The sequence below is a fragment of the Arvicola amphibius genome, chromosome 4 (genome assembly GCF_903992535.2).
Source record: "Arvicola amphibius chromosome 4, mArvAmp1.2, whole genome shotgun sequence".
NCBI classification, from domain to species: Eukaryota; Metazoa; Chordata; class Mammalia; order Rodentia; family Cricetidae; genus Arvicola; species Arvicola amphibius.
In genome coordinates this window covers 5,353,055-5,373,176 of record NC_052050.1, presented here as the reverse complement: position 1 = coordinate 5,373,176, position 20,122 = coordinate 5,353,055, and the positions used below count along the sequence as shown (strand labels likewise).

The 20,122-nt window shown below is 54.1% G+C and overlaps 2 protein-coding genes across 2 annotated transcripts in view; one reads left to right on the top strand and one right to left on the bottom strand.

The window, feature by feature from the left end:
• Positions 1-9,259: 9,259 nt before the first annotated feature.
• Positions 9,260-12,197, top strand: Sphk1 (sphingosine kinase 1). The gene is made up of 5 exons (XM_038328005.1): positions 9,260-9,557; positions 10,601-10,753; positions 10,833-10,927; positions 11,009-11,124; positions 11,333-12,197. Exons 1-5 carry the CDS (start codon positions 9,548-9,550, stop codon positions 12,111-12,113), a joined length of 1,155 nt encoding a protein of 384 aa, XP_038183933.1. The 5' UTR covers positions 9,260-9,547; the 3' UTR covers positions 12,114-12,197.
• Positions 12,198-13,473: 1,276 nt separating this feature from the next.
• Positions 13,474-20,122, bottom strand: part of Ube2o (ubiquitin conjugating enzyme E2 O) — a 41,715-nt gene continuing 35,066 nt past the window's right edge. Inside the window, exons 11-18 of the mRNA XM_038328708.1 lie at positions 19,666-19,778; positions 19,452-19,580; positions 18,819-18,908; positions 17,410-18,106; positions 17,054-17,190; positions 15,628-15,831; positions 15,493-15,550; positions 13,474-15,408 (exon numbers count right to left, since the gene is read on the bottom strand). Of these exons, the coding sequence (XP_038184636.1) occupies positions 14,741-15,408; positions 15,493-15,550; positions 15,628-15,831; positions 17,054-17,190; positions 17,410-18,106; positions 18,819-18,908; positions 19,452-19,580; positions 19,666-19,778 (2,096 nt within the window). The 3' untranslated portion in view covers positions 13,474-14,740. The remainder of the gene's footprint in view (positions 15,409-15,492; positions 15,551-15,627; positions 15,832-17,053; positions 17,191-17,409; positions 18,107-18,818; positions 18,909-19,451; positions 19,581-19,665; positions 19,779-20,122) is intronic.

Here is a 20,122-nt window from a genome sequence, read left to right as displayed (position 1 = left end):
AGGCAAAGCCTCGCTCCTGGCTTCGTGTCTTCTCCAGCTTGGCGAATCAGGGGATCTGCCTCCCTCCTCCTCTTTTGCCCCTAGTCCTCAATGATTTGGCTTCCCAGAGGTTAAAAAAAAAGGGGCACGCCCCTAGGGCAGCATCCCCAGAGTATCCTGTGCGTGTCTGTCCACCCTCAGGTAGGTGGACACAGCCCCAGACAATTAGTACAAAGTCACTGTCTCACGGGAATCAGGGCCAACCCCCTGTCTGTCTGTTTGCTTTGGGAAACACCCAAGGACACATTTTGAGAAATGTGGAAGTAGAAAACATTTCAAAACAAAAAGCACGGGGAAAACCTTGCACACACCCATCCTCTCAGCCTCCGAGCTCTACCTATGGGTTGCGGGGCTGTGGAAGCAGCCCTGCTTTCCTTCCCTGACTGCAGGGGAGCTGGTCCTGCTTCCAGCCTCCCACTTCTAGGACCGGCCTGAGTCGGGTGGCCTGCCATAGCTTCTCTTTCCTCAGGAGGTAAGGTTGGCAGACTAGGATTCCTGCACCAACATTCAGGAAACATCCATCCTGCTTGCATCCAGGATGTAGGGCTGGGTAAAGGCCAGGCGGCAGCCCACTTCAAGCCCAAATGGAAGGTGAGTCAGAGGAAGTCCAAGGAAGGTTGCCACTGAGTGACTCTTCTCAGAGTCTGTGGCTGGCAGTCTGGTCAGCCTGGTCCAGTTTTGTCACAGAAGAACAGAGCAGCTGGGCTTCCAGTCACAGGAGAGGTGGCGGCAAAGCCAAGGAGTTCCATTAGTGTCTAGGGGCAGGGTGGGAGGGAGGTGGCAGGCAGTGCTCATGGGTGAGCCTGCAGAGAGGGGAATTGTGCCAGGCTGAGAATGGAATGGCTGGGCTGTTTCCAGCCCCTTCCTCAGGTGAAAAGTTGGGGTTCTGCAAGCCTGTCAGTACTATGTTTAGCAAAGATGCCAGTTCCTCCCTCTTGGGTAATTTTCAGAAATAGAAACCAATTTTTCTCTGGACTGGATCTCAGTCCCAGCAAGATTGATTCTAGCCATACTCGACATAAATTCTTATTTTGGGGGAAAAGCAAGGCCTTGGTTTGTGTTTATTTGGGTAAAACCAGAGGAGGGAAGAGTCGGGAAAGAAGGTTCTGGAGCCAAGTGAGGACAGGGTTACTACATTATATTCATTTCTAGCTGTGGTTAGCAAAACTCTGACACCTAAAAATCTCCCCACCACAGTCCCAGGAGTCCGCTGTTGAACATGATATGTTCCACGCAGAAGGGACTTTGCAGATGTGACTAGGAATCTGGAGGTGGCCTGGGAGTAGTGGCACACACCTTTAATCCCAGCACTTGGGAGGAGGAAGCAAGATCCAGGAAAGCCAGAGATACATGGTGAGACCCTGTCTCAAATTAAATAAACAAAACAACAAAAAGAATCTGGATGTGGAGAGAGGGTGGGGCTAGACTTCAGTTGGAAGAGTCTTATGAAGCATGAAGAAAAGATTTGGGTTCTAGCGCATGTACCATGTAAACTGGGTGTGATGTCGCATGCCTATATTCTAATACTTGAGAAGTGGATGCACGAGGAACAAGAATTCAAGGCTATCCTTGAGACCAGTTTGGGGTACATGAGGAGGAGTCTGGAGACAGAAATTTATCTGGGGGCACCTGGCAGGGGTCAATGATCCCAGGGACCTTGCGAGAGAGAGAGGGAGAAGGAAGGAAGGGATTTTGAAATAAAATCTGAAGCCAGGCAGTGGTGGTGCACGTCTTTAATCCCAGCACTCAAAAGGCAGAGGCAGGCTGATCGCTCAGATTTCGAGGTTGGTCTGGGCTACAGAGAAAGTTCCAGGACAGACCCTAAGGCTGCAGAGAAACCTTGTCTCGAAAAAGCAAAATAAATAAATACAAAAAGAAAGAAAATACATTCTGAAGATGTATCAATTACTGGCTTTGGTCATGAAGGGTCCTTGTACCAAGGAATGCAGCCTAAAGAAAAGGCTAGGTTCCACAGACCACAGGTCCAGAACGGTAAGAATAGATTCGTGTTAAGCCTGAGTTGCTGTGAAGATATGCCATGCAGCATCCAATGCAAAGCTCGGCTTTGCTCCTCCAGGGACTGGGGAACAATCCATCTGCTCAGGAAGCTGGAGCTGTCATAAGCCAAGGGAGAAGCCAGGATCTGAAGGTCAAGGTAGCCAAAATAGTGCAGGAGCCTGGCTGCCTGCAGATACATGCAATAATCGCACCTGGGCCATGCTTGGGAAGAAGGCGGTAGGCTTGGCTTCCAGGCACCCCCTTTCTCCTGAACCCCCAGGCACTCTTCATATCAGCTCCCCTTTTCAGGATGCCCAGTGTTGTTATATCTTTCCACTGAAGGCATAAAACATTGAATCACAATGGTCCTAAGAGCTTATGAGGGTGTCCGTCCAATCCTTCAAGCTTGAGGAGTGTTTCTAGACAAGGTTATGAGGGATGCATCTTTTTCTAACCAATACATCTTGGGTTGGGAGTGTAGCTCAGGCAGAGTGTTCCCAAGGGCCAGAATTTAATCTCTAGTGCCACATAGAGGCATTTTATTATAGAAAATATTCTCAGGGGTTGGAGCTCAGGGGGTTAAGTGCTAGCTGCGTAAGCATGAAATCCTGAGTTCAGATTTCCAGCATACGTGTAAAGCTCGGGTATGTGGGAACGAGCCAGAGACCTCAGCTCTGGAGCTGGGATAAGGATTGAAAAGTAGATTCCAGAGGCATGCTGGCCGACCAGTTTAGCTGAAACTACCTCTAGCTTCAAAGAGATAAGCTGTCTCAAAAATAAGCCCAGCTGTGGGGAGGTGGTGGCGCACGCCTTTAATCCCAGCACTCGAAGGCAAAGGCAGGCGGATCTCTGTGAGTTTGAGGCCAGCCTGGTCTACAGAGCGAGTTCTAGGACAGCAAAGAGCTGTTACACAGAGAAACCTTGCCTCAAAAAAAAAAAAAAAAAAAAAAGCAAAAGCCAAAACAAAACAAAAGAGGTAGAACTGGTTATGGTGGCAGTGTATGTCTTTAACTCCAGCACTGGGGGAAGATGGATCTCCGAGCTCAAAGCCAGCCTGGTCTACAGAGCAAGTTCCAGGCCAGCCAGAGCTACAGTAAGGCACTGTCTCGAAAACAAACGGAGATCGACTAGAGCCTTTGCCTTTCACACGTGTGTGCGTGTACAGGTGAGCATGCCTAACCTCGACATTGTTTGTCTGTATGGATATATAAACAAATCTAAGAAGTCAGAGGTGATGCTAGATGAAGAGGAAGAGACCAGGGCGATCACAAACAGGCCAAGGAAGACTGTAGGAAGAAATCAAGAGCATCCTCTGATTTACCCTCCCCCAAAACCTCAGGAGACACCAGGCCTGCTGACACAGGGAGATGCTTTTCTGAGCCACGGGGATGTTTAGGCAGGTGGCTGGGATCAGCCAAATGGCACACCTGTAGGTGTTTAGATTCCAGAGTGTTGTAGCCCAGGTCAACAAGGCCGAGAGGAAAGGGTATATGGGGGCCTGGGTCCCAGCTGCAGCAAAGTGGCCCAGGAGGACAAGGAGAATTCCTAAGAGGTTGTCTTAATTGGGGTTGTTTTGTTTTGAAATGTATGAGCTTTCTGTCTGGATGAACTCCTTCATGCCAGAAAAGAGCATCAGATCCCACTATAGATGGTTGTGAGCCACCACATGGTTGCTGGGAATTGAACTCAGAACCTCTAGAAGAACAGTCAGTGCTCTTAACCCCTGAGCCATCTCTCCAGCCCCTTAGTCCATGTTCTATTGCTGTAAAGAGACATCATAACAAGCTGGGTGGTGGTGGTGCACATCTTTAATCCCAGCACTTGGGAGGCAGAGGCAGGCGGATCTCTGTGAGTTCAAGGCCAGCCTGGTCTACAAGCACTAGTACCAGGATAGGCTCCAAAGCTACAGAGAAACCCTGTCTCGAAAAACAATACAAAACAAAATGAGAGAGAGAGAGAGAGAGAGAGAGAGAGAGAGAGAGAGATCATAACAATGGCAACCCTTCCTTCATTTAATCATTTAACTGGGGCTGGCTTAATGTTTTAGAGGTTAGTCCATTATCCACATGGCGGGAAGCATGGTGGCATATAGGCAGACCTGGTGCTGGGGAAGGAGCTGAGAGCTCTAACAGAGAGCACTGGCACTGGATGGGGCTTTTGAAACCCGAAAGGCCACACTTCCTAATGCCACTCCCTAAGCACTCAAATAGATGAGCCTCTGGGGGGCCATTCCTATTCAAACCATCATAGAGGTAGGGTAAGAGCTGGGGTAGAGCTGGGGTAGAGCCAGGGTTGCCCTCAGACAGCCATAGCAAGGGAAGCATCGCACAGAAGAGGAACCCCAGGTGAAGTCTACACTCCAACACATAGCCAGGCATCCGGCACAGCCTCTCTGGGCCTCCACACCCCCTTATGTGGCCCGGGGCACCTCCAACCCAATGCCTGGCATGGCCATCGTGGAGCAGCGTCTGGGAGCAATCAGAATGGAAAGCCACATGTCAGACAGTCTGGGAACAGCTTACCGTTTTCAGACGTGAACGTTTCATTTCTCTTGCAACCTCCCAGGCAGCGACAGTAAAACAGAAAGAAGCTGAGGCCCGGAAAAGGCCTGCACTTGGCGAGCTGAACTCACCAGGGAAGCTGAGCATGGTGTATATGCCCGTGATCCCAGCACTCAGGAGGCTGAGACAGGAGGATTGTCTTGAGTTTGAGGCTGGACCCCGGGGCTAGTTCACAGTACCCATATGGAGACAAACCACCATACATAACTTCAGTTCCAGGAGATCCAATGCCTCTCCTGACCTCCACAGGTACCAGACACATGTGTACACATGTGGTATACATGCAGAGATGCAGGCAAACCTCCCACACACATAAACTAAGTGGATCTGCAAATGCTTTTTAAAATTACGAAAAAAAAAAAAAACCATTGTCAACGACAGGGAGAGTGACTCAGCTGGTCTCATGCTGGTCTCATGCACACAAAGCCCTGGGTTTGATTGGCAGGCAGGAAGGTCAGGAAGCTACCATCCTCATTTACGTAACAAGTTCAGGGACAGCCTAGGATACAAAGCCCTGTCTCAAAGGACCAAATGCCGTAAAAATAAAATAAAAATCACCCAGAGAAGGTAGCTTCAGGCATGGTGGTTGAGGTGCCAGGCATCCCGACCTAAGGAAAACAACTGGGGCCAGTGATGACTCTGCAGGTAAAGGTGCCTGCCACCAAGCCTGACTCCCCGAGTTCAAGCCCCGGGGATTCTCACGATGTAGAGAACAAGAAAGTAGTCCTTTGACGTCTACACTCATACTATGGTATGCCAGCACGCACACACACACACAAACATGTAAATAGCAAAAAACATTTACATGTTTGGTCACCTGGTAGCCTTGAGTTCCTGGGGTGCAGAGGCCAGGTCTAATGACTGCTTGCTTGTCTCCTCTCTGGTCTGAGGTAGAGAAGGCAGTGGGAAAAACATCTTAGATATTTTCTTTTCTGGGAAAGCCATGCAGGGAGGAAAACAAAGCCTTTATCTGTGAGACAGGTATGGCCAAAAATAGAGGTTGGGTTGATTTCAAGTAAGAACTCCTGACTGGTCTAACGCTAAAGCTAGGTGGGTCTTGCTGGACACAGGCTGGTTAACTGGTGTGTGTGTGATCACGTGCGCGCACATACACACACATACACGGGAGGGGAATGCTTGGCGGTAAGTGCTGCTTCTTTCTCCTGGAGACCCTCAGGCCTCTGGGTACCTGGAGAGGCTGCTGAGGTTGAACAATCCACCAGGCTAACAGATACCCAGATCCCCTCTGGAGGGACATGGCCTCACAGACTGGGGGAAGGGCTCACTTTTGTTCTCAGCTGTGTTGGGAATTGATTTGACAACTCCGTTGAGATCCTTAACCACTCAGGATTTCAGTTCCTTCAAGTTTCACAAACACAAACCAACATCTTTTTATTGTTGTTATTTTGTTTTTTGAGATGAGTTTCTCTGTAGTTTTGGAGCCTGTCATGGAACTAGCTCTTGTAGACCAGGCTGGCCTTGAACTCACAGAGATCCGCCTGCCTCTGCCTCCTGAGTGCTGGGATTAAAGGTGTGCGCCACCATCATCCGGCTCACAAACCAACATCTTGTTCATGTCTAGTCCTGGATCCGGGGCCAGGGGTGCGGTCCCACGGTTTCTGGAGTTAGGATAAAGTTCTTTAGAAAGGGATGGTGTCTAGAAAGGCTGCCCAGGAAGGGGGAGGGTAAGGAGAACAAGAGAGGCAAAGGCCAAAGAGGTGAGGAGGCCAGGGGATGAGGCATCAGGGAGTACAGAGGAGCCATTGTGCAGACTGGAACTGGGGCCAGACTGGAACCCCCCTCCCACCGGATCTTCAGGGTCAGGAAGGGAACTGGCCCTCAGGCCCAGGGATAAAGAGCCTTGCAGGCTGAGTCTGCTTCTCTCACCAATTCAAGTCTTCCGTCAATCTTGCCCCAGCTGGCCTGCAGTCTGAGAGAATCCAGCCCCACGCCCTAAGAAAAAGCGCGACCCTGCTTCAGGTCAGCATTTAGAGCATGGATTTACACGCAGCCCAGTCTTCCCTTTCCCATGCCTCAGTTTCCCCTCTTCAGTTGCTAACAACTAGCTTTTCAGGCTTGGTAGACAGCTCTTCCCCCAAAAATGTGGGAGGGAGAGAGAGAGAGAGAGAGTAGACGCCTGGGCAGCCAGACCCCTCCAAGCTCGAAATCTCGGGAAGAATAGCTTCCTGAGTTTGCTAGATGCCAAAGCCAACCTGGACCCTACATTTCTGGAAAGGGGTGGGACAGGACAGAAAGAGGAGCGAGCAGCAGTAAGATCTGGCTGAGCCCCCTCCTCCACCACGCCTCGCTCGCGTCCTCGCAGCGCGTGACCGCGGCACTGCGGCTGCAGAGCCGCCATCCCCTGTCCGCGCTGGATTTCTGGGGTGTGAGGTGGGAAGCCGGAGATGGGTGGGTGCAGGCCCAGATCTCCGTGGCCACGCGCGGCGGCACTGGGGGTGGATGATGACGCCCGTGCTTCCTCCAACTCCTCTAGTTTTTTGTTTCCGGGAGTTTCACCACCCGCGAGTGTGTCGCTGAGTCACCTTCTCGGAAGGCTCGGGTCAGGCTGTCGCGGGGCGGTGCAGAGCCAAGGTACATATTGCAGAGACGCGTGCGGAACCGCAGGTTCAGCCTGCGTCCCCTAGCCAGCCGGGGACCACTAAAATAGTGAGAAACTCGTTTGGGAACTCAGGAGTCCGCTGGGAGAGAAGCCACCTTCAAGGCGTGACCCAGTTCATTGCAACGCCTTGTTATCTGCTCCCCTGCTCCTCCGGAACTTGTCCCTTCTGGACTTTAAGAAGGTGATGCAAAGAGAGAGGTGTGTGGGGTCGCGCGGGGGCCGGTGTGGGCGTGCGAGCCCTCCGCATCTGGAGCCGGACCATTGCAACTTCCTTCCTCCGCGGGTCTGGTGTCTGTTTTGGTCCTGCCTGGGTAGGTCACCGAGTCGGACTTGGGAGCTTCATTTTCCCAGTCTCCGCGAATAATCTTCCAGAAATTTAACTCGGGTTAGTTATAGACCACCTTAGGTCATTTGCCGTGAAATATATCACTTATACAACGACCCATGCTTCCTGTTTATATCCACCGAAGCGCATACTCCTGGGCGCGAGCATCTTCACCAGGAACTTGCCCGAGGGGGTGGGGAGCGGTGGGACCACGCCCCCATGCTTGCCCCTCCAATCCCGATGAGAGCCCCCCAGTGCCCCTGTCCACGCTGTTGGGTTTCTCCAGTTGGGGAGGATCGTGGATCCAGATCATCCGCTGCAGGCAGCTGCCCAGGCCTCGACAATATTCCCTGGGGGAAAGGCTCCAACTCTGGAGGTTGCTGAGGAGGTTCCCTCCTCCGGACTTCGTGCTCCAGCTAGGAGTCCCCAAACCGGTTCAGCTTTCTCCCGGAAGGCATGACAAACTGCTTCGGGTTCGGCGGCTGAGTGGTCCAGCGGCTGCGTCTGGAATCTAAAAGTAAATCCACCACGGAGGAACAGGGGAGCAAGAGAAGCTTGCGGGTGGCGGGTGACCCGACCTGGCCCAGAGTTAGGACAGCAGGAAGGATCTGGGTGTGTAATTCTCTGATGATCAGGCTGGGGCTAGGCGATGCCAAAGAGGCGCTGCCTCCCTTCTGTGAGCAGCGTTTGAGATGCAGCCCAGGGTCCTCAGAGAGAGCGCGGAACCACGCGCACCCGAGGCCCACTCGGATGCTGGGCGCAGGGATCTGAGCTGCGCCCCCCCCCCCCTTTCGCGCTGCTTAAAGCCGTGCTCGGAACTCCACGCCTCGCTGGTTTCCTGAGCTGTTCCTCCAGCTTGTCCTCGACAGGGGTGCACAATCGAGTCCAGGGGTCCAGTCCCCCCACCCCCAACATCTGCACGTGGCCAAGCCGTAGGCGGCGGCGACCGTGTTGCGGGCGGCACTGTGATGATCCCGGGCGGGTGGGGGACCAGGGCGGCGCGCTGCGCTGGTTCCACCCAGGAGAGACCAAGGCACGCGGGGCGTGGCCAGGCTGGCGCAGAGACTCAGCGCCCTCCCCGCGCTGCAGCCAAGTTGAGCGAAAAGTTTGAGACCGGAGGGGAACGATCCCTGGGAATCAGTGCCAACCCTGTGCTTCAGTTGTCCCTCAGTCGCGAGGGTGAGACCAGAGGAGCTGCTTTCCGCCACAGGCCGCTAGAGGGACCGACTGGGTAGGGACGTTCCCCACACCCCCGCCCTCCCTTAGTTGGCGGTGCCTTCGTGGGCCCGCTAGGGAGACCGCCACATGCCTGTGACTTTAGTGCACACTTGTGCTGTGGCAAGGCAGAAGGCAGCCGTGGGTCCATCCAGCACGGGTTGGCTCCTGCGGGACCTGGGCACTGTTCTCACGAGCGCAGGGCGCATCCCTTTTGGAGACTCGGAGACCCAGCGGCTTCGGAGTTCAGGAAGGGGACGCGGCTACTGGGCCAGAGTGAGCGCCTCGCAATGCCAGTTCTGGGAATTTTTGCAACGGGACTCTCCACCAACCCCAAGGGGTGAAGAGCTGGCCTGACAAAGGGAGCCACGGGTCACTGACTCATTCGTCGGGCCGGAATCCAGAGTCCCCTGGAACGGAACGTTCGTGGGGTGGGAGATCCGTTTGGAAAGCTTGATTCTGGACCCATGGGGCTCTGTGATTCCATAGCATGCAGCTCCCTCTGCGAGGTCTAGGAGCTCTGGCTGGGCCCCCTGCCCCACATGCAGAGCCCAGGCAGCGAACCCCACCAACACTGTCTCCTCCTGTCCCTCAGATCTGGCCGCCTCGGGGAATGACGGGGCCGCTCTCACAGCCCAGGGAGGTGGAGAGGGCGAGCCCCACAGCCAGTCTCCAGACACCCTCCTGGGCAACACCGATAAGGAGCTGAATACAGGAGTCGCCGTCACCCCTAGCAGCGCCGGGACAACGCCGGTGGCCCCTTGTCAGCGGGAGCCCCGGGACCTGGCTATGGAACCAGGTTTGTGGGGTACCTGTCTGGGAAAAGCTAAAGGGATGGATCCCTTTGACCAATAAATAAATGATGGACCATAGATAGCCTAGGGTCGTTCGAGAGAAACATTTTATCCCACAAGACCAGAAGTCGTCTGGCCCTGAGCCAAAGAAAGAGGTATCGCGGTGTCCCACTCCGGGACAACCTGTGGGAGGCCGCTTCCTCTAGCAGGGCTGTTACCCAAGTACTGGGCTTCTCCGGTCATGTCACTGCAGCTCTTCCGCCCTCTGGCGGCTTCTTGGAGACATTGCCTTTCTTTTCTTTTCTTTCTTTCTTTCTTTCTTTCTTTTCTTTTCTTTCTTTCTTTCTTTCTTTCTTTCTTTCGTGCTGTCTTAGGCAGGCCCGGCGGTATCGGAGGAATGGCGGGGGGAGGGATGAGGGAGGGAGGGAGGCGGGGAGGGAGGAGGCGAGAGCGATAGGATGGAAGGCGGGCTGTTTCTCTAGAGCGGGGACCCCATCTCACATTCTTTTTCTCTCTCTCTTTTTTCTTTTTCACCCTCCCTCCCTCCCTCCCTCCCTCCCTCCTTCTCTTCTTCCTTCCTTCCCTCCCTCCCTCCTTCTCTCTCTCTCTCTCTCTGGTTTGTCGAGACAGGTTTCTCTATGTAGCACTGTCCATCCTGGAACTCACTTTATAGATCAGGATCAGGCTGGCCTTGAATTCAGAGATTCACCTGCCTCTGCGTGAGATTAAAAGTGTACGTCACCACCGCCAGGCTGTTTTTGTTTAAAGGTTTGATTTTTGTGTATGAGTGTTTTGATAGCATGTGTGTATGTGTGTGTGTGTGTGTGTGTGTGTGTGTGCACCCATGTGTGCTTGGTGCCTTTGAAGATCAGAAAAGAGCGTAGGATCCCCTGGGACTGGAGTTTGGGGCCATTGTGAATCACCCACCATCCAGGTGCTGGAACCAAACTTGGATCCTCAGCCAGTGCTTCTAATTCCTGAGTCCTCTCTGCAGCCCCACCTGGGTTTTTTTTTTGTTTTTGTTTTTGTTTTTTTTTTTTTTTAATAGCAGGTTGCCCTAGGGGATTGCTTCCGCGGCCCTGCAGAGTGCTTGTGCTGCTGAACCCCCGGAGTGGCAGGGGCAAGGCTCTGCCGCTCTTCCAGAAATACGTGCAACCCCTCCTGGAGGAGGCTGAAGTATCCTTCAAACTTATGCTCACCGGTGAGTACTGTCCCCAGAGGGTGAAGGGAGCATTTTCTGCCAGAAAGCCGGCTCTGAGAGCAATAAATCCTCCCCCCAGAACGGCAGAACCATGCCAGGGAGCTGGTGTGTGCAGAGGAACTGGGCCACTGGGATGCCCTGGTGGTCATGTCCGGTGATGGTCTGATGCACGAGGTAAGAACTGAGGGGGGGGGGGGAGGATGGCGCAGAGGGTTTGGGATAGTTTCCTGGACTGAGGCCGCTCTGCTTTCACAGGTGGTGAATGGGCTTATGTCACGGCCTGACTGGGAGATTGCCATCCGGAAACCCCTGTGTAGCCTCCCCGGAGGGTCTGGCAACGCGCTGGCGGCTTCCTTGAACTACTATGCTGGGTAACAGCTGAGGGTCCAAACAGGCCATGTCCCCTACCACCAGGTTTTCCAAGTTCCTGTGGGAAGCTCCACTGTCTCTTCTGGAGCCGCATCCTCAGCTTACAGGGTCACTGGTTCCACTAACTCCCCAGGTCCCACTCCCCCAAAAGGTCTAAAAGGGAATGCATGAGGGCTCCTGCCCCGTTCCACCTGAACTCTAACCTTGCAGGTACGAGCAGGTAACTAGCGAAGCCCTCCTGACCAACTGCACGCTGCTCTTATGCCGCCGACACCTGTCACCCATGAATCTGTTGTCACTACACACCGCTTCCGGACTGCAGCTCTATTCTGTGCTCAGCCTGTCCTGGGGCTTCGTTGCTGACGTGGACCTGGAGAGTGAGAAGTACAGGCGCTTGGGGGAGATCCGTTTCACAATGGGGACCATCTTTCGCCTAGCAACCCTGCGAATCTACCAGGGCCAACTGGCCTACCTTCCTGTAGGAAACGCTGCCTCGGAGATGCCTGCTTCTCCGGCACAGGCGCACAAGGGCCCTGTGGACACATACCTTGTTCCCCTGGAGGAGCCGGTGCCTTCTCACTGGACCGTGGTGCCAGAACAGGATTTCGTTCTGGTGCTGGTACTGTTACATACCCACCTGAGCACCGAGATGTTCGCGGCACCCATGGGCCGTTGTGAGGCTGGAGTTATGCATCTGTTCTATGTGCGTGCAGGCGTGTCAAGGGCCACTCTACTGCGCCTCTTCCTGGCCATGCAGAAGGGCAAGCATATGGAGTATAACTGCCCATACTTGGTGCACGTGCCCGTGCTTGCCTTCCGCCTGGAGCCCAAGAACCAGAGGGGCGTGTTTTCCGTGGATGGGGAGTTGATGACATGCGAAGCCGTGCAGGGCCAGGTGCACCCAAACTATTTTTGGATGGTTTGTGGCAGCAGAGATGCCCCGTCCAGCTGGGAACCCCAGCAGAGGCCATCTCCAGAAAAACCATTATGATTCCCTGGCTCTCCGTGCCTTTGTCTATGTCTACAGAGATGGGACCCTCTCCTGCATCCATCCCCTCATATGGGAAGCTATCTAAAGCTCACATGGAGGTAGTAGGGACCCTGTAGGGAAAGTAGGAAGGTGGGGCTGTACGAAAGGCTCTGCCCCCTAAATGTTAGAATGCGAATCTGGGCAGGCGCCCTTTGGCTGGGCAGTTACATCTAGAAGGCACTCACCATTGTGCTTGGAGCCCTTCTGAGAATCAAATCCAAATAAAGTGACTTTTCCAATCTGCTGATCCTGTCCTAGGACTGGGAAGAGAATGGGGTTTTACACGAGCAAGGGCTATGAAATTGTACTGGAGATTGAACCCAGGGTCTCTGGCATGCTATGCACCCATGGCCCAGTCATGTTGGTGCTGGGCACACAGACTCCCTTCAGCTGCAGAGGCCCTCAGAGCCTGGCCAGCTGCCCCACCCCCACATGGGAAGACTGAGGCTCTGCCCTCAGATCCAGTTGGTACCCTGATTGGACTGAGCAAAGCATCATTCCTATGTTAGAAGCCTCGGGGAGACTGGCAAACAGGAGGTAGATCCTGTTGAATGTGGGTGATCACCTGGGCCTCCGTACTAGGCTGGTATCTCCTCCTAGCCACTTCTATACAATTCTGCCCTAATTTCAACTGGTCTTGGAAGTGCTGGCGTGGGAGGGGAGTGGGAACATCTCATCCACATGGCTCCAGGGGAACCATTACTTGTGCTGGGCGGACTTTCTAGTGACTGCTTTGGAGTCCCCTCTGCTCCTGCGACTAAACCCTCACCTATGATCCACAACTGAGCCCAGAAAGCTCACTGGCTCCCCAGTGGACCCGAACTTTGTTGTCAGGACCTAGAGACTTGCTAATCTCTCTCCAATGAAGAGATTCTGACAACACATTTCAAACTGAAAAATAACAGGCAGTAGTTACACCCATGACATCTTCTCGGCCCACTTGTCTTTTTAGAGGAATGGGCGAAGCAGCAGGGAAGCGGTAGACGGCACCTCCCCCAAGCTGGGGCAACCACTCCAGCCTGCAGCCCGGAACAGTGACACCTGGCCATCACTAGATTCTGTGACGTCAGTTCCCCCAGAATCTGGAACTCAGCACACTGGTGTCCATGACCCAGTGTGGAGCTGACTGCCATCAGGACACTCAACTGTCCACCCCACAGACCCCATGACTGGAGATGAAGGACCCACTGCCAGACTCCCTTGAGGAAATGGCATGGAAGGGTGGTCTCTGGCACATAGAAAGCAACAGAGCCTGAACGAATCGCAGAGGCAGGTTTAATGGTGTCACCTTGTCTTGTTAATGAGCCAGCCCCCCAAAAAATGCAAGTAAAAAAAAGTTTAATCACAGCACTTTATACAGATATTATAAGCAGTGGGCATTCACATCTCCACATGAACGATGCCCTGGGATGCACAGCGCCACCCAGCACTCATGATGTCCACAAGGTACCAACAGGCTCCTGCTGAGTGTTCCAGTTTCTGGCTCTGTCCTTCCCAAGGCTCTGATGCCCGGCGGTCCTGGCACAGCACAGGCACGGAGCCCACTTAAGGCTGACAAGACGCATCATGCTTTGGCTTTTTTTTTTTGTCTGTTTTACTTTTTATTTGTGTTTTTTCTAGTAAGAGTTAGTATCTCTGCTTCTGAGATTATTTTCCCAACCTTAAATATTACATACATACACCAGAAATAACAGCTGCAATTTGCTCAACAGCATCCTCTATCTGGAGCTTCACATTATCAAAAGCTTAGAAACTTGTAAACCTCTGGGCCTGGAGGGGTTGGGGGAGCTCCTGCTGCCATCCAGCCTCCCTCCTCCCTCCGACTGCGCCTGCAGAGTCTATAAGCAAGGCTGACAGGAGCCGCTGGGTGGGGAGAGGCCCTTGTTGCTGGCCTGGTTTGTGCAGATGCCCTGTGGTCTCAGCACGGAGCAGATGTCAGTACCACCCATACAAGGCACCTACAGCCGTTTCCTTCCCAGCAGCACCCTGTCTTTGACTCTGTATTTGTATGTGAGGGCTACCACCTCTCTTGGGTGTTACTCTGAACCTTAGCTCAGTCCCAACCTCTCTTAGAGAGGAAGTTCAACAAGCCTAAGGGCTGTAACGCACTGACAGGCCAAAGCCAGCCACAGCTCCAGGAGATGGAGGTATGGGGGACTAGAGGACCCAGTGTGGCAGCAGGACCTGGGGTGTGGGGAGGCTACAGTCAAGCTGAAGAGGAAAGGGACTGGGAGCATTGCAGGAGCAGCCACACGTCATGCAAGGCACGTCTGCCCTCCTGCCATCTGTAGGTTCCTCAACACCCCACCTCTGACCTGAGAAGGGACAGCTAGGGAACAAGTGCCAGGACATTCGGCTGGAGCAACCAGAGGACTGGCAATGGAGGTCCCAGTGCCCCGGGGACCTGCCTTTGAACATGGCTGAGGGACACTTCTTGCACTTCATCAAACTTGCCGCAGGGTGGAGGGAAGTGGAAGGCTCCAACTGGGGACACAAGGGGCAGGGAGAGGGGCAAGTTCTCGGGAAGGGAGGGAGCAGGCAGCGGCTGGCCTCTCCCACCGTGACACTCCTTTTTCAAGGCCTGGAAGCTACTTGTCCTCTGTGCTCTCGGGCATGCCTGCCTCGAGGAGAGCAGCGCGGAACTGTGTCAGGACCCCCCGGATGCTCTTGATGAAGCCCTTGGAAAGCGGGAAGAGGGGGAAGCCGATGTCAGGGTAGCCACTCTTCTCAGGCAGGAAGCTGCGGTAACTCTTCCTCCTCCTCTTTGGTCTAACGCTTGGTGGTGCTGACGCATCAGGGGCTGTCTCAGTCTGCCCTGTGTGGTCCCTGCTGGCTGAGGCCGGGCCCTGGGCACCACTCTCTGAGTCTGAGCCCTGGGAGGCCTCCCCAGGGGCCATCCCTACATCCTCAGGCTCTTCGCGGCCCGAGTCTGAGAGTTCAGCTACAGCCTGGGGCTCCAGAGAGCTGCTGTCTTTAGGGACCCCATTGGGCAGTGCTTGGGCCCTCTCCAGCATGGCATGGGTTTCCAGCCAGGACTCAATGCGGTTCACCAGACGCCAGCCACCCACACTGAAATGCTGTCGAATCTCCTGCTCAAAGACCTCTGGAGGCCGTCGGACCAATTGGGTCATAGACTGCACCACGCGGATCAATGCCATCTCATTGTAGCAGCGACTATTCTCATAGCCTTCCTGCAGGCCCCGATCACTGTCAAAGCCAGCTTCGTTATAGTACGGTTCATTTACCAGGATCAGACCTGCCAGAAAGAGTCCAGTTAGTAGGCAAACACACGAGGGCAGGCTGGGGAACAGCTGTCGGTGTGCCTGCCAGCCCATCGTACCTTGAATAGAGATGAGCACCTGGAGAAGACTGGATTTGCTCGTCCACCTCTCTGTCCCCTGAAACACAAATGGAACCTTCAGGTCTGTCCCAAGTGAACATCAGCCCCACCATCTCCACTGGGGCCCATCCTCACCTTTCCAATCCAGGTACCCAGGAGGCTGACGCACACCTTCCCATTGTCATACAGGTTGGGGTTCAGGCGGCCACTGCACTGGGAGAGGTAGCAAAAGTGGGGGGGCACCGCCGGGTAGATGTTGGGAAGTTGAATGTCAAACAGGTAGAGGCCATCTTCGTAGGGAGTTCGAGTGGGGCCCTTGATCAGCGCTGAGAAGAGGTCCTGGGGGGAACAGACAAGGGCTGGCTTCTGGGGTCTCGCCTCGCTTCCTCCCAGAGCACTGTGCAGACAGGGCAGGGAGGAAGCAGAACTCCAGCGTCACAGCCATGGAGACAGCTAACCCAAATGTCTGCTTTCACTTCTGGGGGCAGAGGTGTAGTCACACAGCTAGAAGGAAGGTACCGGGGTCTGAGCTCAATGGCAAGGACTGGCAGAGGCCAGAACAACTGTGACATCAGGATACGGGCACTGGTTTCTGTATGCACGTGAATGAGGTCGCTCCTGCCAGGGCACCAGAGTAGAGCAGAGAGTAGCTGGGAAAATGGAGAGAAAGAAGAACCCTTTCTTCCGTGGGGTTTTGAGGTACCCTGAGGAGATGTCTTGAAGACATGGGGAAAAAGCATCAACAAAACAAACAGTCAGGCAGCGGTGGCGCATGCCTTTAATTCCAGCACTCGGGAGGCAGAGGCAGGTGGATCTCTTGAGTTCGAGGCCAGTCTGGTCTGCAAGACCTAGTTCCAGGACAGGCTCCAAAGCTACAGAGAAACCCTGTCTTGAAGACCAAAACCAAACCAAACAAAAAGTTGGTGCTCTTATGCTCTCTCAGCAGAGCTGCACCACTGAAATTCTCAGAGAACTCTCCCAAGTAAAACAGGTGTCCCTGGGACGCTCAGGTAGGGATGGATGCCAGCTTCCACCTGCAATCCCAGCACTTGAGAGGCAGAGTCAGGAGCACTGTGAGCTCCTGGCATCAGTCTACAGGGCAGCTGGGATGACCAACCACAAAAGGAACCATTTGCTGTGCTGACACCGAGGGCAGCGCTGTGACAGACAAGCTCCCTGGAAGGAGCCAAGAGTGAGGAAAGACACACGAAAGCTCCTCCTGGGCTTTAGGGTTCAAAGCTACTTATGTTTGTTTTGTTTTTCAAGACAGGGTTTCTGTGTAGTCCTGGAACTTGCTTTATAGACCAGGCTGGTCTGTACTCAAAAGATCCACCTGCCCCTGCCTCCTGACTGATTAAAGGTATGCGCCAATATCACTTGGTTACATTTTAGAGGAAGGACCAGGTGGCCCCTCAAATGTGCCCATGTGGCCTCAGGACTCCATTCTGGGACCTCAGGTGACTGAGCCACCATCCCTGGAAACATGGCAAGGTAGGTGATGCTACACCTTAGTGCCCAATGGTACCTATCTGCCTCCCCAAGTTCCCAGCAGCCCACTTGCCATTCTGTCCTCGAATGTCTTGACCATGATGCCATCGGGCAGTGAGGTGGCCAGCAGAGCCATCTCCTTTCGCACTGTGCTGAAGAACTTCTTGGCTTCTGGAGGCTGGAACTCAATCTTCTTGAAAGAGTGATTTGCTGCAGGGAGAGACAACAGTCAGGCCCTGACCTGAAGCCCATCAGCTCCAGACAAACCCACGCTGCCCTGGAGTACGGCTTGGACAGCTGCTCCTTGGGAGACTCTAGATGGCGAGGGAACCAGGTGCTACCCCTTAGGGCAGGGGCGGGGCCTCTGGGTGCAGAAATAGGAAAACTGGGGAGGATGAGGAAGGACAACAGCCGTTTGTGCCGACTCACAGGGTGCAAACTCCAGCACAGAAAACACTTCGCCCTTGGCACTGGTAAAGGTGACACCAGGTTTGCCACCACACTGTTGACAGAGCACAGGAGTCTCACTGGGCCACTCGGCCTTCACTGGTGACTGTGCCTCTGTTTTATCTTCCTTGCGTTCTGTGTCAGGCACCGCCTCCATCTTCTCCTCCTCAGCGATGGCCACATTGTCTAGGGTCTTCTTGAGGTTCTCCTGTAACTTCTTGATGTCGTCCAGAAACTTCTTCTCCCGGGTCGGCTTCTCCGGCTCCACCGTGGGTGAGGTTGGGGACCCTGTGAGCAGCTGCTCCACGGTCATGTTCTTGAGGCTCTCCAGGATCTTGATGGCTTCTTTCAGCTCTCGGAAACTCTTGGGAGGCCCGTCCTTGCCAGCTTTCTCCATCAGCCCTGCCACAGGGGCAGCCATGGCCACGGCTCCTTGGATGGCAGCTGTGGCTGCCTCTTCACTGATGACCACCCCCTTGTCCTCCTCAGGAGCTGCCGGCTGCTCTGTGGGGAGGATGGCGAGGTCTTCTATCTTGGGGTGCTCGTCATCTACCAGCCCATTGTCTGTCTCCCAGCTGTCGCTGTCGTCCTCCCACTCATCTGAAGATGCCCCACTGGTGCTGCCTTCTACCGAATCGTAGTCGGACTCCTCAATCTCGGACTCGATATTGTATAAGTGCTGGGGGCAGAAGACAACCATTCAGACTCAACTCTGGCCCCTTTCACTCCTGTTAATGACTCACCGTGGCCTTGCGGGCCCCTCCCCCTTCTCTGTTCTCAACTTTGCATCTGAAGCCCTGTCCATGCTACAAGATTCCAGTTCTCTGCCCTTTGCCCACCTTCCACCCCAAGCTTTACACGCAGTCCAGTTAATGCATGTGCTATCGTCTCTCAGGCTCTGTGCAGTGAGGGGCACAAGGGGAAGCCTCAGCAAAGCCAGCCCACCTCTAGGACTCAGGAGCTAGTGGGTCACCTGACTGGCAGGTGAAGCAGGTGCGCTAGAGTTGGTCACACTGTGCCCTGCTCCCCTAGCATGGCTGCCAAGGAAAGGGACAAGCCATTCTCTGCCTCCCTTGGCCTACCCTCTTGTGTGCACCAGGAAAGGAGAGTTGGCCTATGGAGTCAGCTAAATATGGGAGAGGGAAAGGGGACCAGCTCGGAACAACTGAACTGAGGCCAGCTTTTTCTTGCCCTTCTGTATCTGTTAACAGTTATCCTAGAAACAGTGGCAGGAAAGACCCCACATGGCTCAACACAGTGTGGAGACTAGAGCAATCTAGAAGTTTGGGAACCTCACACCTCTGGGATCCAATCCTTGGAGCTAATGTGCAAAGACTAGAGAGCCACCTTCAGGGGCAGCAAGCAGCTGGGGAGGCTCTCGCCAGTCTTACCTGTGGCAGGATGATGGTTTTTGAGTTGTCAGCCCACACCACTTCCACCTTGCTACTGACGTCTACTCGGGCCACTTGGCCCACTGATGGCTGAGGGCAAAGCGGACAGTCAACTGGGTGGTAAGCTATGAAAACCCAGGTTCCCCATCCATGGTACCCACTCTCTGGCCGGGCAGCAATACTAAGTGGCCTTTCAGAGATTGCACCAAGTCTCTCCCCAGAGACACTGGTCTTACCTCCCTGGCTTGGCGCTCTTCCCGGCATGGTATCCTGACTGCAGGGTTTGTTTCTGCCCCTCTGTCTAGAATCTGTCTTGCCCTCTCCCAATATCCCTCCCCCTCTTTGCTCAAGGTCTGTCTCAAGTCCCATTTCCAAACCTGCGTAGACTCTGCTGCAGTTAACTGTGCTACTCACAGCTGCAACCAAGTGTAAGCCCTCTAGGGAACGACTGGCAGGATCTAAGAGGCCCGAGTCCAGCAGGTGCCTGGGCTGCCTGTCTCTAATGCAGGCCATGCCGGCCACCCTGAGACACTGAGCTGTAAGACTTCTACGTCTTATCTCCTGAAGCCAGCTTGTGGCAGTGTCAGGAAGTGCAGGCACTGCCCAGCACATGAACTTGGAGAGCATACCTACCTCATCCTCCTTGGGCAGAGCCCCATCCTCAGTGTTACCAATGCGGATGACAATGTCAGTTGTGCGGAAGCGAAAGTCAGGGTGGTCAGCAATGTCATAGACACTCACATCCTCCTCTTCTCCAATGAGCTGTAGCATAAACCAAGCTGCCATGAGCCAGGGCCTCACCCCTTTCCCTGGAGCCCCCCGAAAAGAAGCAGGTCAGCAAGCTCACCTCCACGTCATCCCCAGTAGGCCGCAGCTTGAACCATTTCACCATGCAGGTACGGCCAACATGGTCTCCGGATTGCACCACACCATAGACTGCAGGGTCTGGGCAGCTCTGGACTAGGAAAACCAGAAGGGACGTGACTACTTCAGAAGCCCTGGGGGGGCCTGCCTGCAACGACACAGGCTTCCCCTGGCCTGTTAAAGAGACCTTCAGAAAGTACTCCTTGAGGGGCTGGAGAGATGGCTCAGAGGTTAAGAGCACTGCCTGCTCTTCCAAAGGTCCTGAGTTCAATTCCCAGCAACCACATGGTGGCTCACAACCATCTATAATGGGGTCTGGTGCCCTCTTCTGGCCTTCAGGCATACACACAGAATATTGCATACATAATAAATAAATAAATATTTTAAAAAATAAAAAGAAAGTACTCCTCGAGCCCAAGTCCCATCTCCACTGACCCCTG

What these genes read in the sequence shown, in the direction of transcription:
- Sphk1 (XM_038328005.1), top strand. An exon ending in CTTCAAACTTATGCTCACCG is followed by an intron (nt 10,754 to 10,832) that starts GTGAGTACTGTC and finishes TCCTCCCCCCAG; the next exon opens with AACGGCAGAACCATGCCAGG. An exon ending in GTGATGGTCTGATGCACGAG is followed by an intron (nt 10,928 to 11,008) that starts GTAAGAACTGAG and finishes CTGCTTTCACAG; the next exon opens with GTGGTGAATGGGCTTATGTC.